This window comes from Montipora capricornis, chromosome 8, assembly GCF_036669925.1.
Source record: "Montipora capricornis isolate CH-2021 chromosome 8, ASM3666992v2, whole genome shotgun sequence".
In the NCBI taxonomy this organism is placed as follows: Eukaryota; Metazoa; Cnidaria; class Anthozoa; order Scleractinia; family Acroporidae; genus Montipora; species Montipora capricornis.
The window spans coordinates 1,744,288-1,757,015 of NC_090890.1; the positions used below are offsets into that span (position 1 = coordinate 1,744,288).

Here is a 12,728-nt window from a genome sequence, read left to right on the forward strand (position 1 = left end):
AAAAAAACACTGAATCCCGTCAGAAATTTGCAGTTGTGTATTGGTGAAGCCTTTCGAGTCGATAGTAAGCCCAATAACACCAGTCTAGGAGCTGTTATCAGTAATTTATAAATAATTTAAACCTTCTTGTACGAGTTCGTGTTTGTATATAATCTTTAACCAGAAGTTGATTTGTGTCATCAAACGTTGTCAGTTACTATATCGTTTGTCAGGGTCTTTCATTCATGCACAAATGGCTTACTAAACGGCTCCAAGAGTTTTTCCAAACATGTCCACGATACATGGGAAAAACAAAAAGCAAAAACAAACGAGGAATTCGAAGAAAAATAACTACTCGCCATGCATCTCTCTGAAACCGCACATTTCAAGGTCATTTTCAAGGTGATAAAAATAAAGGCTTATTCAGAGAAAATACGTTTTGATATCTATTTTGCTTTTCAAACGATGTTACATCATGAAGACTGAAGTAGTCTCTTTGTCATAAGGTGTTCAACTCTCAAAGAAAGTAATGGATCAGAGAAAAAGGAAGACCTCATGCATTTCTGATCTTTTGTGCATGTTAGGAACTGACAGACGAGTCGATCTCTCCGTCTGTCAAGTTTCCTTGAACAGATGCAGAGGGATATTATCACAAAGGTAAAATAACTGTAGAGAATAGAGAATGTAAACAGGTATTACTTAACTACTATTCAACCGGCTCCTTACGCCAAATTAACATCATTGACAAAGATCCTTGCAACCAACGTGGACGCAAAAATTCACAGGAATATGCTCTCTTCTTTAAAAGAACGATCGTATATTATTTATATATATATATATATATATGCATATGCTATGCCGGTACAATTTAACTCACTTATCACGTTCTTAAAATTAAAGAAGTTGACTTGAAATTCAAATAAAAGTACAACTTTGTTATATCACGTCTACTTAATGTTATTTGGAAAAATAGGAAAATGCGCGGATTGATTTGAGTGTTGCATGCTGCACAAAAATGTCGACCCCGCAGGTAAATGTTTCACAAAAATGACGGTCGACTCCGCCGGACAAATGTATCAGACCACTAAGTGTTACGAGAAATTGCGAACGCTACACGGGTTCTCTACATTAATGGATGTATTTTTTTTATATGCGAAGATCGGTGATCTGAACGACTAAAAGATCTTCCACAAAGAGGACATACGTACGGCTTTTCTCCAGTATGTCTTCGATGGTGGCGCTTGAGTTCATCTGAACGTCGGAAACACCATCCACAGTTTTCCCAAGGACACAGGAAAGGTTTTTCACCAGTATGAATCCGCTCGTGAGTTCCGAGATGAGAGCTTTTCGTGTAACAACGCTTTTTACAGCCAGGGAAATCACAGAGAAAGTTATGATGTAGTTCCAGTTCTTTGTTATCGGAAACAGGTTGGACTGTTTGTGCATGTGTACTGAAATTACATCCATATGCTGCATCATCGTTCGATGTAGCGTGGACAGAAGACGGCGTTGTTGCAAGCATAGTTACCTGTGGCCACTGGTGTCTTAGATTTAGAGCTGGAATAGACGCCGACTCTTCAACAGTGCACGTTCCCATTGTCATTCCTGTCTCTGGAAAGAGGCACTTTTTCTTTCCTATAGTCATTTCTTGAAGCTTGGGTTGGGGGAGAAGATGAACACAGGTAGCTATCCATCTCACGAAGGATCTTTTAGAGAAATAAGGGTTACATTAAGTTTTATCCAACATCATGATTATTTCTGGTTTTAATCCCATGCCTTGGCTGATTGATATCGCGGGGAGCAATGGCTCTTGTCGGATATGTATATAGTCGTTAAAACTGCATGAAGAACTTTAAAGGATCCCTGTCATCCTTTACAGTTAAATTGCTAATGGCCATACATCTCCTTCAGGGCTCACAAACTTGTAAGAGACGTTTAGCATTTTTAGAGCAATAGTGCTCGGCTTTATGTCGCGTAAAGGTTAATTCACTGAGATATGAAATGAGCGAACTACTTTTTTCAGGGAGTTTGCAGAACAAAACCGTCATTTTGATCCTCTGAGGAAAATCAGCAATTTATACAATGTCTCTCGAACTCATGATCCTTGATTGTATTTCTTACTCAAAGTAAGTTAATAGATTTCCGAGCAGTTGTCAATGTTTTCCTCCAATTGCGATTTATCAGCGGTAATATAAGGCTAGAAAACTAAAATATTGTCTGATTGTTTTATGTACCGTCCGAGGGTATCACAAAGCTCGAACTCGTCATTAGTGTTCACTCCAAAGCTCACATCAGAAATACATGCTATTATAATATCACTTAGAAAATGTGTAAGTAGACTAAATCATTCATGCATTGCAACTGACCTGTTGAATTTCTTCCTCCCTGGTGGGTATTAGCAGCGAATAGATGTCGGCCATTACCAGATTTCCTTCCCCCTGATACGAATTTTGGTACGATATGTGACACCGTCTTGTCCTCTAAACAAGTTATCGAAACTTGTACCAGCCATAAGAATTGGCTGTCTTCTTTAAGAGAGGGCCCCATGAACGCGTTGCCCGGTAGTCGGATTCATGCTTTATACGCAAAGGGTTCTGGGGTCGACAGAGGACAAACATTGCAAGTCGCTATGAGAACTTGATGATGATGGCGGAAACTTATTCGACGTCCAAAAAAAAAAGGATTTTGGAGAGAGATCAATGCCTTTTTCGACGGATTTTTATTACAAATCGATTTGGGCAATGTTGATACGTGACAAGTGTAAGAGTGAAATATGAGATAAAATTAGCTGATTAACTTCCTTGCTTGCGTAAGGTTTATTGTGAAATGGTCTCAAAATATTACAAAATAAGGAATAAATCTGGAGGAAATAGCTCAATAAAGCCTTTTAAGTTGTATTTACGTGTATATAGGCTGGCCTATTTCTAAATTCAGCAATTCAAATAATTTTGGAAATATGCCTGATACGGCGATCAAATGTATTGCGCTTTGTGGGGTTGTGACAACGATCGAAGGTACCTAGGGAAGCGAAAGATTCTCAGTCCTCATGTTGAAATATTAAGATTTTACTTGCCCAGGAACAACAATAACGTTTTTGTCGTGGGCTAGAACAAGTAATCGTGACCAATTCAAGGTTTCCATGAGTAAGTACAAAGGTATGTTGAAATAATTTTGTACAAGGTTACAGAACCTCTGAATGTCCTACACCGTTTGTACATAGGAGAGTATAATTGTGTGAGTACTAAAACCTAAAAGACCTGCTCCAAAGATCAGATCTACAAAGAACTAGTATATGAAGATGTACTGGTCGAAGTCATAGTGTAGCTTGAGAAGTTTTCTTAGCTCCAGTGACATAAATACTTGTAGATGGCAGTTTGACAGAAGAAAAAGTTTGTTTACATGCAACAGCTGGGGCATATGAATTCAGTTCCCCCACGCTGTTATCTAAATCTATCGAAACAGAGACTGCGCGCTGTATTCTGAGGAAGAGAAGCATTAAAACAGCTACCTCGAGGCAGAAGGACATTGAAATAGTTTGCTTGAGCAGAATCATCGTACTTCGTTAAAGTGATTGGACTCTCATAGAGTCATAAAATAGTAGCGGCTGAAGAAACCGTTAGCTTTTTCTCAATCAATTTTTTGCACCACTTAACATGGTCTGAGTCGAAGAACTTTTTTGAATTTCCGTTGCTAGATAAGTTTCGCGAAATGTAGAACCGCTTTCTACTTCTGCAACGGTCACGGCAATCGTAGTGGTGATAAAAACGGGAGTTTCACCGTGTAACACCACTTCGTGAAACTGGTCTCGCTCGGTCTTGATACACTACGCTACGTAAGGCCAATCATATACCGGCTAAGGCGATGTAAACAACATTTCGATTCCCGAATGAGTTTTGACCTTTTATGTTACGCGGTTTAACGCCTGCTGCTGAGCCTTCTTTTTCCAGCGCCGTTGTACATACGTTTTAGCTTAAAGTTTCAACGCGTAAAAAACAGTGGCTTAATTTTGTCATATTTCGAGACCATGACGCGGATCCTTTCACGAGCAAGGTTAATCCGAATGAATATTATCTCATATTTCACGGTTATGAAAACAAAAACTTACACTTGCCACTTATTAACATTGCCTAAATCGATTTCTGATAAAACTGTATAGAGAAAAGCGTTGAGCCCTCTCCAAAATAGTTTTTTGGAGGTCGAAATAACTTTCTGCCATACATTTTTTTACAGCGACTTGCAATGTGTGCCCCTGGCGACCCCAGAACCCTTTGCATATAAAGAGGAATCCGATTTCTGGCACCACATTCATTGAACGGATTTAGCTAAGATACCCATAAGGCATACAACAGTAAATTACATAAAACGTAATTCTTCCTGATTGCGTGCTAGGATTACTTGACTTTTACGTGGGTTTGCGTGAATCTCTGCGCTTCCTGAAGTTAGCTGTGGTTTAGCAGTCACTTAACCCGATTGCCGCGCATTCGTTAGCCCCTCAAATGCTCTCCGAGGCTATTAAGAGTCACGCTGCAACAAGCAAAGGCCAAGTTTTCAAGTGTGCTCAACGACGTTTAAAACGGGCTTTTAAACGTCGCATGTGCCGAATCTAATGCAAATGGAAAAAATATAGTGTTTTCGCTCATATACATGAGACTGTCAGCACATGTAAAGTGCGACGTTGAAAACGGGCCTAAGTTACAAGAGCGGCTTTCCTTTCACCCTTATCTAGTTACGTCATGTCGGACACAATTATCTTTTTAAGTGAAAACTTAAAGACGTTTGAATCTAAGGCCAAGGCTAAACAATAAATGAACAAGAAAGATCGCGATTGATTTAATGTTCTGTTCGGCCCTTTTTTAAGCACGCAGATGATTCTAGAAGGCCAAGAAAGTTCGGGTAATGTTCGGAGGCTCCGATTGGTTCCCGAAATAGAAATTAGTTTTTTTCAGACTCAAACACGGAGGTATCGAATGTTCGCCAGTCGCTCGCTTTGTTTCGAGACTTGTATATTGCGAAACATATTCACGAACGGAGTTAAACAATGTGAAAACTGTAAATAACAAAAGGAACTTCTTTGCATTTGTACGTGACTTGGCACTCGGCTCATTCCTTGTAATACGCAAATTCAGGTTTCAATGTTTTAAAATAGCGGCGTTTTCTGAAGAATCATGAGTGGAAAAAAACCACTGGTAAGAGCGTTATGTTACAATAGGGTTCGATCAGGTGCAACTTGTGCACGGACCAATTCGTTGCAACGACTTCAACTTTTTGAAACGCTGAGTATTCCTGGAAAGAACTAACCACTTGCATTCAATCAAGCATATAATATCAACATTTTTTTGCTCATTTTGTCCCTTGTGTGTAATCAAGCTGCCTAACGTCCCTAACTGGCAGAACTTGTGGCAGGACTTGAAATTTAAGCCCACACATATCCTCAATTTACCCTTCCCATACGGAACTTTAATTATTTTCAGCACGACATTTAACTTACAAAGAGTCCGATTCAAGTTTAATGCGATTCTCCCGGTTATGGGATCTGTGGCACAAGTGAAATATAACCGACAGAACGGTTTTTTATAAGGATCGAGCAGCAGAAGAAACAAAGCAATATGTTTCTTTCTTCTTCTTAGTTGTTCTCACAAACTTCCGAACACTAGACATGAAAACCGTAATGTTAATGAGAATTATTATTGACAGGGGTAATCTTATTTTCTTTCTGTGATAATTTGTCTTTTGTTAAAATTTGTAAAATAGATCTTATTGTTAAAAAGGAGATTACACTGGCAGTTTCAGCTAAATTATGTCTCAGTCGTACTTAAGGCTATAATCTACATTGTCTGGTGTCTCGTATTATATTGCATTATTTCGGTCTTAAAAGAATGATTGTTGTACAAAACTTGGGAAGTTGAAGCTCAAAAAGAGCACCGTATATTAGTTGAAAAGGCGGCTATTATTTTAAACTATGACGGAGACCCATGTGAGGGGGGCTAATTCATCTTGGTCAGGTGAAGCATCTCAGCATTTTGTTTGATCGTTTCTAAAAATAACGCTAATAGCAACTTGACCCAACTTACTTGGCGGCTTAAATAACTGTAGGTTTTCCACACGGAAATGTCAGCTAAACTTAATCACCTAACGTTTGCAGATTGAGGGGAAGTGTTACGACATTCGCAAGACCTTTCCCGGCAAATGGATCATTGGTGCCGTAATGCGGCAACTCTGACTTATCCGTTTTCACTTCTGTCCGTTTGGTTGCTAATCTCGTTATAAAACATACACTGTTTTGCGTTTGTTAGCATCACTCTTAAAGTAAACAGTCTGTTAGCGTAAATAATTATTGAGTCTAGCCTAGCATTATTACGGACAAATTTTAGTGTTAAAGGTAGACTGCTCTGACGAGATGAAAGCCGTATCACATTACGGCTCGAGTGCTTACAGAGGGATTAAGTTTCCGGTGATAAAAATGAAGTGTGTAATGGGATCAATGAACAAATATTTTCACTGAAAATTGAAGTTGTAGAGTATTGTTTTGGCTCTCGTATTTCAAGCGAAATGACAGAGTGACACGTAGGAGGCTATTTGAGTGATCAGTCAACATGCTTTGATTCTTTTATGTAGTATTTGCTATTATTTTACTGACCCAGATCCGGCGATGTAATAGTGCAAAATCTTCCCAACAAAAAAATGTTCATCATGACTAATTTATATAATACACTGTGGGAAGGAGGGATACGTTCATTGAAAAGGATGCATTCCAATAGACTTAACTGTCAGAGTGCAAGTTGAAGTACTGCATATTTCTATGTAAACTATCTAACAAAGAGTTTCCACTTTTAAGGCTCAGGCTAATGCTCAGGTGGATTGCATGGGAATACATAGCACTTGCAAATTCCTGGGAGTTAATTTGTATGATGCGTGATGGTTATACAATGCTTTTAAGTAGAATGCTAAAAGCACGGGGGCGTTCTTTCACTGTTTGAGATAGACACTATAAATATAGTCCTTTTTTTTTTACTTTCGTCATCTCAGCTTTTGAAGGAACAACACACAAGCAGCGGTGACAAACATGAGATACACCGGCCGAACTCTTGCAGCCCTGCTAGATATCAGATTTGGTACTGTCATTTGTTGTTTTGGTCAGCTTTAACTGAAAAAATAAATCTCCTCGATTAAACAAAGGTAACATAACTGTAGAGAATAGAGAATGTAAACAGGTAATATCATTGAAGGAATGATAACTTTATTTAACCGGCTCCTTACGCCAAATTAGCATTATTGACAAAGATCCTTGCATGCCAACCAACGTGGACGCAAAAATCGACATGATGATGTTTTCTTCTTTAAAACTAAGAACGCTCGTGTATTATATATACCACTGATATAGATGCATATGCTATATACAGTTTAACTCACTTATCAGGTTGTTAAAATTAAAGAAGTTGGTCCGAAATCTAAATAAAAGTACAAATTTGTTATATCACGTCTACCAAGTACTTGATGTTAATTGGAAAAATAGGAACGTGCGCACGGATTGATTTAGGTATTGCTGCGCAAAAATGACGGTCAACTCCGCCGGACAAATGTATCAGACCACTAAAAGTGTTACTAGAAATTGCAAACGCTACACGGGTTCTCTACATTAATGGATGTATTTTTTTGATATGCGAAGATCGGTGATCTGAACGACTAAAAGATCTTCCACAAAGAGGACATTCGTACGGCTTTTCTCCAGTATGTCTTCGATAGTGGCGCTTCAGTTCATCCGAACGTCGGAAACACCACCCACAGTTTTCCCAAGGACACAGGAAAGGTTTTTTACCCGTATAAATCCGCCTGTCAGTTCGGAGATGAGAGCTTTTGGTGTAACAACGCTTTTTACCACCAGGGAAATCACAGAGAAAGGCATGATGTAGTTCCAGTTCTTTGTTATCGGAAACAGGTTGGACTGTTTGTGCATGTGTACTGAAATTACATCCATATGCTGCATCATCGTTCGATGTCGTGTGGACAGAAGACGGCGTTGTTGCAAGCATAGTTACCTGTGGCAACTGGTGTCTTAGATTTAGAGCTGGAAAAGACGCCGACTCTGCAACAGTACACGTTCCCATCGTTATTCCAGTCTCTGGAAAGCGGCAGTTTTTCTTTCCTATGGTCATGTCTAGAAGTTTGTTTTGGGGAAGATGCGACGAGGTTTCCACCGGTGACGTTGTAGGAGAAGATGCCAGACAGCTATCCATCTCACGAAGGATCTGTTAGAGAAATAAGAGTTACCTTGACGGGTTTTCTGGTTTTAATCCCATACTTTCGCCAAGTAAAATGCCACAACTGAGTAACCGGCAGATTGATATCGAGGAGCAATGGCTTTTGTCGGAAATGTATGTAGTTGTTGAAAATGAAGAACTTGAAAGGATTCCTGTCGTCCTTTGCAGTTGAACTGCTAATCGTCGTACATCTCCTTCAGGGATCACAAACTCGTTAGAGCAATAGTGCTCGGCATTATATCGGGAAAATGTTAATTCACTGAGATACTGATGAATTGAGAGAACAACTTTTTACAGGGAGTTTGAAGAACAAACCATTATTTTGATCTTCTGAGGAAAATCAGCCATTCGTACAATCTTTCTCAAACTAATGATCCTCAATTGTATTTCTTGCTCAAAGTAAGGTAACAAATTTCCGAGCAGTTGTCAATGTTTTCCTCCACTTGCTATTTATCAGCGGTAACATAACGCTAGAAAACTAAAAGGTTGTCTGATTGTTTTATGTACTATCCGAGGGTATCGAAAAGCTCGAACTCGTCATTAGTGTTCACCCAAAAGCTCACATCAAAAATGCACGCTATTATAATATCACTTAGAAAATGTGTAAGTCGACTAAATCTTTCATGCATTGCAACTGACCTGTTGAATTTCTTCCTCCCTGGTGGGTATTAGCAGCGAATAGATGCCGGCCGTTATCAGATTTCCTTCGCTCTGATACGAGTTTTGGTACATGACACCGTCTTGTCCTGTAAACAAGTTATCGAAACTTGTACAAGCTATAAGCATTTGGCTGTTTTCTTTAATAGACGGCCCCAATAAACGAGTTGCCCGGTAGTCGGATCCACGCTTTATACGCAAAGGGTTCTGGGGGTCGCCAGAGGGCAAACATTGCAAGAAAATGTATGGCGGAAACTTATTCGACGTCCAAAAAAAAAAAAACACAAGGACTTTGGAGAGAGATCAACGTTTTTTTCGACCCAGTTTTATCAGAAATCGATTTGGGCAATGTTGATAAGTGACAACTGAGCGGGAAATTAGGATGTCATATATGCGCGACAAAAGGTCACCCATACAGGCCATGGTCTGATCGATTTTTTGCAGCGAGCTTTTCAGTTGTCGCCCTGTAGGCACTGTTTAAAATAAATAAATAATAATCTTTATTATCTCGTGATAAAAGAACATATCTCGAGTTACAAATATATCAAATTTAAGAAATTACAGCTATAGCTATATTAATAAAAATAACATTAATAATCTAGCAACCTAAATACTATATTTAAGAATTCGTCTATTTACATACGAGTTTTTCAACCTTTCAGTATTAACTGCTGGGCGCTTTACAGATCTTTTCCTTAAGTTATAATTTGTTTCGTTTTCTTTTGGTAATACGCAGAAAATAGGACAAGGACTAATATAGCGTGACTTATATAAATTCAAGTCCGATTCTTCTAAAATACTAAAAATCTATTTTAACCGATATATATTTTCTTTTAAAACTTCTGTCTAAAAATGATTGTATATAAGTGAGATCAGAGTCAGACGCCCCATATACAGACAGGCCATACGTGAAATTCGGTAAAACCGTACTGTGTTAAAAAAACCGGTACACCCCTTCCTGACACATCCCTTCTTTTCTTAGCGAACTTAAAATAAAAAGGCACTCATTGGACTTCAATAGTTTCGATTTAACGTGAAGGTTGTATTTACAATTACTTTGAAAAGTAACCCCCAAGATTAGTAATTCATTACATTGTTGAATTTTGTGAATTTGGGCGATATTGTCATTGCAATTACTCTTGCGAAAGACCAGCTCCTTACACTTTACGGGATTACATACCATTTTGTTATTATTTGTCCATGTTAAAAACTCGTCCACTAGATCTGTGCGGCATAAGCCGTTACTCCAGATAGGAACAATAATGCTGGAATCATCGGCATATTTGAAAAGAGCAGGTTGGTTACCTAATACAAGCTCTAAATCGTTTATAAAGATGTTAAATAAATATGGGCCACGTGCACTAACACTTCCTTGTGTTGTCCCTCTATTAATCTTTCTCCACTGACCCTCAAAGCTATTGTAAACAACTCGTTGTTGATGATTATTAGCTTATTGGATAGCATTTCATGGTTAACACAATCGAACGCTTTACTGAAAGTTAACCCGGTGGGTCTGTATTCTTTTCCACTTAACCACCTTTAGGCCCGGTATTCATAGCGGAGGTGGAAGCCATTACGAATTGTTCTAAGACTGGAAATGCGCGTTCGCAATATCATCTGACTGAATCGTAAAATCGAGTGTTTAAAAAACCACGATATTTACAATTAATAGTGTAAATGCGAGGATTATCCCGACGAAAGACCAAGATAATATTGTGAGGAAATTATTCCAGCAGGAGCTGTATACCGCGTTTGCAGCTGCACCAATAGCAAATCATGCACTGACCTGATAAGCATGCGCATGCTTCTCATGTAACCCGTAGTGACTCGGACTGATGACGAGGTAGAATTCATCATCAGTTTCCAGCAACAGCTAAATCCTTAAACTCAATTTTTCCTTGAGAAGTCCTTCAATAATTATTTCCATGCAGCTTGAATGTGGTGGAAGAGCCGGAATCAAACCTTTTGAACGGACTTTAGCACCCCACCAACTTGCCACATGAGATTTACAAGAGTTTTCTAGTTGTTACTTTTGTGGGTTTCTACCTTGTTAGACAATCCTTGGAAAGACTATCTTCAAAATTCTGTGCCATATCAGTCCATATATAGTTTAAAAGTAAAATTTGGTCCTTAAAAAAAAGTCCTCGAAAAATGGTTACAATTTTCGTTATGAATCCTGATTCCACCTACTCGTGACTGACAGTGTAGTCTCCCTCACAGCCATTATTACTGGCTTAAACACAGCACCACGAGTGGACTGTTGTCTGATGACTCCTTATAATGGCTGCCTGGTAGACTATGTGACAGTGGGGAATACCACAATGAAAAGTTATAAATTTCATATCTTGGTTACTACAATTCTTTGCTCAAAAAGAGAATTAGCCTAAATGTTCATCTAGACAGTCAGGTGTTGACATTATTTTAGTAGGATGAAGACTCCATTGACAACGTTTGGTGCCTGGACCCACTGTGCATTGGATGAAGTTATTTGTCTGGGGACAAGCAACATGGTTAATGAACGTAGGCTCCTCCCTTCATTATGTTTATAATATTAGGTATCCCACTAGGTGGGGCAAAGTACAGTATCTTTGTGTTGTGAAGCTACAGCGTACCAGAGTGGCAGTGAACAATTTTATCTCTGCCCTCTCTTAATTCTTGTGTTTTCTTAAAGGAGCACTGACATGGGTTGTCTTATAAACCTTTGATGGCTCTTTCTTTTTCTCTTTTAGGGGAATCGAATATTTATCTTGCCCAGAGATTCTTCATTTTTTACAAGAACCATTGCCACTGTCATTTTGAATTTTTCAAGATTTTCAATCCAGCGCTCCCAACTTAAAAACATTAGCCCGATGATTTTAATTTTTGAGTCCAAAAGCTGATGCATGTCCAACATGCAGTAACAGTGCCCCTTTAAGGCAAAATATTTAGAAGTGTTTCTTCCCGTATTGAATATAATACGTTGTTCCCATTCCCGATAAAATCTTCTGAACATTACATGGAAAGCCAGATACTTTTAAAGAGTGAGATTATTTATTATTTATTCATTAATTTAAATTAATCAGATTGAATTTGGTATATTCTCAATGCCCTTCAAATTTGGACCCATAAGGTTGTGACTTTCATCGTTGGGAAGATTGCCTTTCATGGCTCCATTACTGACCATTGTTTTTCCCAAAAAATTGAAAGAGTAATAATTTTTGGTTAATGTCAATGATCTATTACATTGACTCTTCTAAAGGCCAAAAATGAAATCTGCAACAAAGCATCTTCTGTCTAAGGTTCTATGATAAATTACCCACCTCACTAGTTTATTATGCGGCTTGTGACAGGAGGTAGTGAGATGTAAGAATGACATGTTTTTGTCTTTGTAAAATATCAAAATAGTTTACAAGAATCATTGTTTAAAAAGTATTATTTTTACATTAATGTCACTTTTAAAAATCAAAACTGGTTTTTGTATAAGCAAACTAAATTTGATTCAATTAAAGATGTTATAATCATTGTGCATGGTGTTCTTTTGATTTCCAAAAATGAATGGACTGAATGCGCCAGAGTTACCGGTACTTTGAATCTAATACCAGAGTGACTTTAACTCTTATTTTGTGTTATGTGGCCGTAAGTTCGACCACATCACACCCTTGTTGAAAGACCTTCATTGGCTCCCAATTAAGCAACGAATCATTTTTAAAACTTTATTCCTCATGTTTACGGCCATAAACAATTTAGCCCCTTATTATGTTTGTGAGCTACTTCACGGGTATACATCTGGAAGATCATTGCGTTCATCAAGTTTAAACCACTTAATGATTCCGCCGTCTAATTTAAAGTCATATC

The 12,728-nt window shown here is 38.3% G+C and overlaps 1 protein-coding gene and 1 pseudogene across 1 annotated transcript; both read right to left on the bottom strand.

Annotated features, from left to right (window-relative positions):
* Window positions 1-1,102: 1,102 nt before the first annotated feature.
* On the bottom strand, window positions 1,103-3,120 carry LOC138059905 (Kruppel-like factor 3; annotated as a pseudogene).
* Window positions 3,121-7,194: 4,074 nt separating this feature from the next.
* LOC138060396 (Krueppel-like factor 5) lies at window positions 7,195-9,484 on the bottom strand. Its single transcript, XM_068906153.1, has 2 exons — window positions 8,877-9,484; window positions 7,195-8,225 (listed from the first exon to the last, which is right to left on the bottom strand). The coding sequence occupies exons 1-2, from the start codon at window positions 9,021-9,023 to the stop codon at window positions 7,611-7,613; spliced, it is 762 nt and encodes a 253-aa protein (XP_068762254.1). The 5' UTR covers window positions 9,024-9,484; the 3' UTR covers window positions 7,195-7,610.
* Between the last annotated feature and the right edge of the window lie 3,244 nt (window positions 9,485-12,728).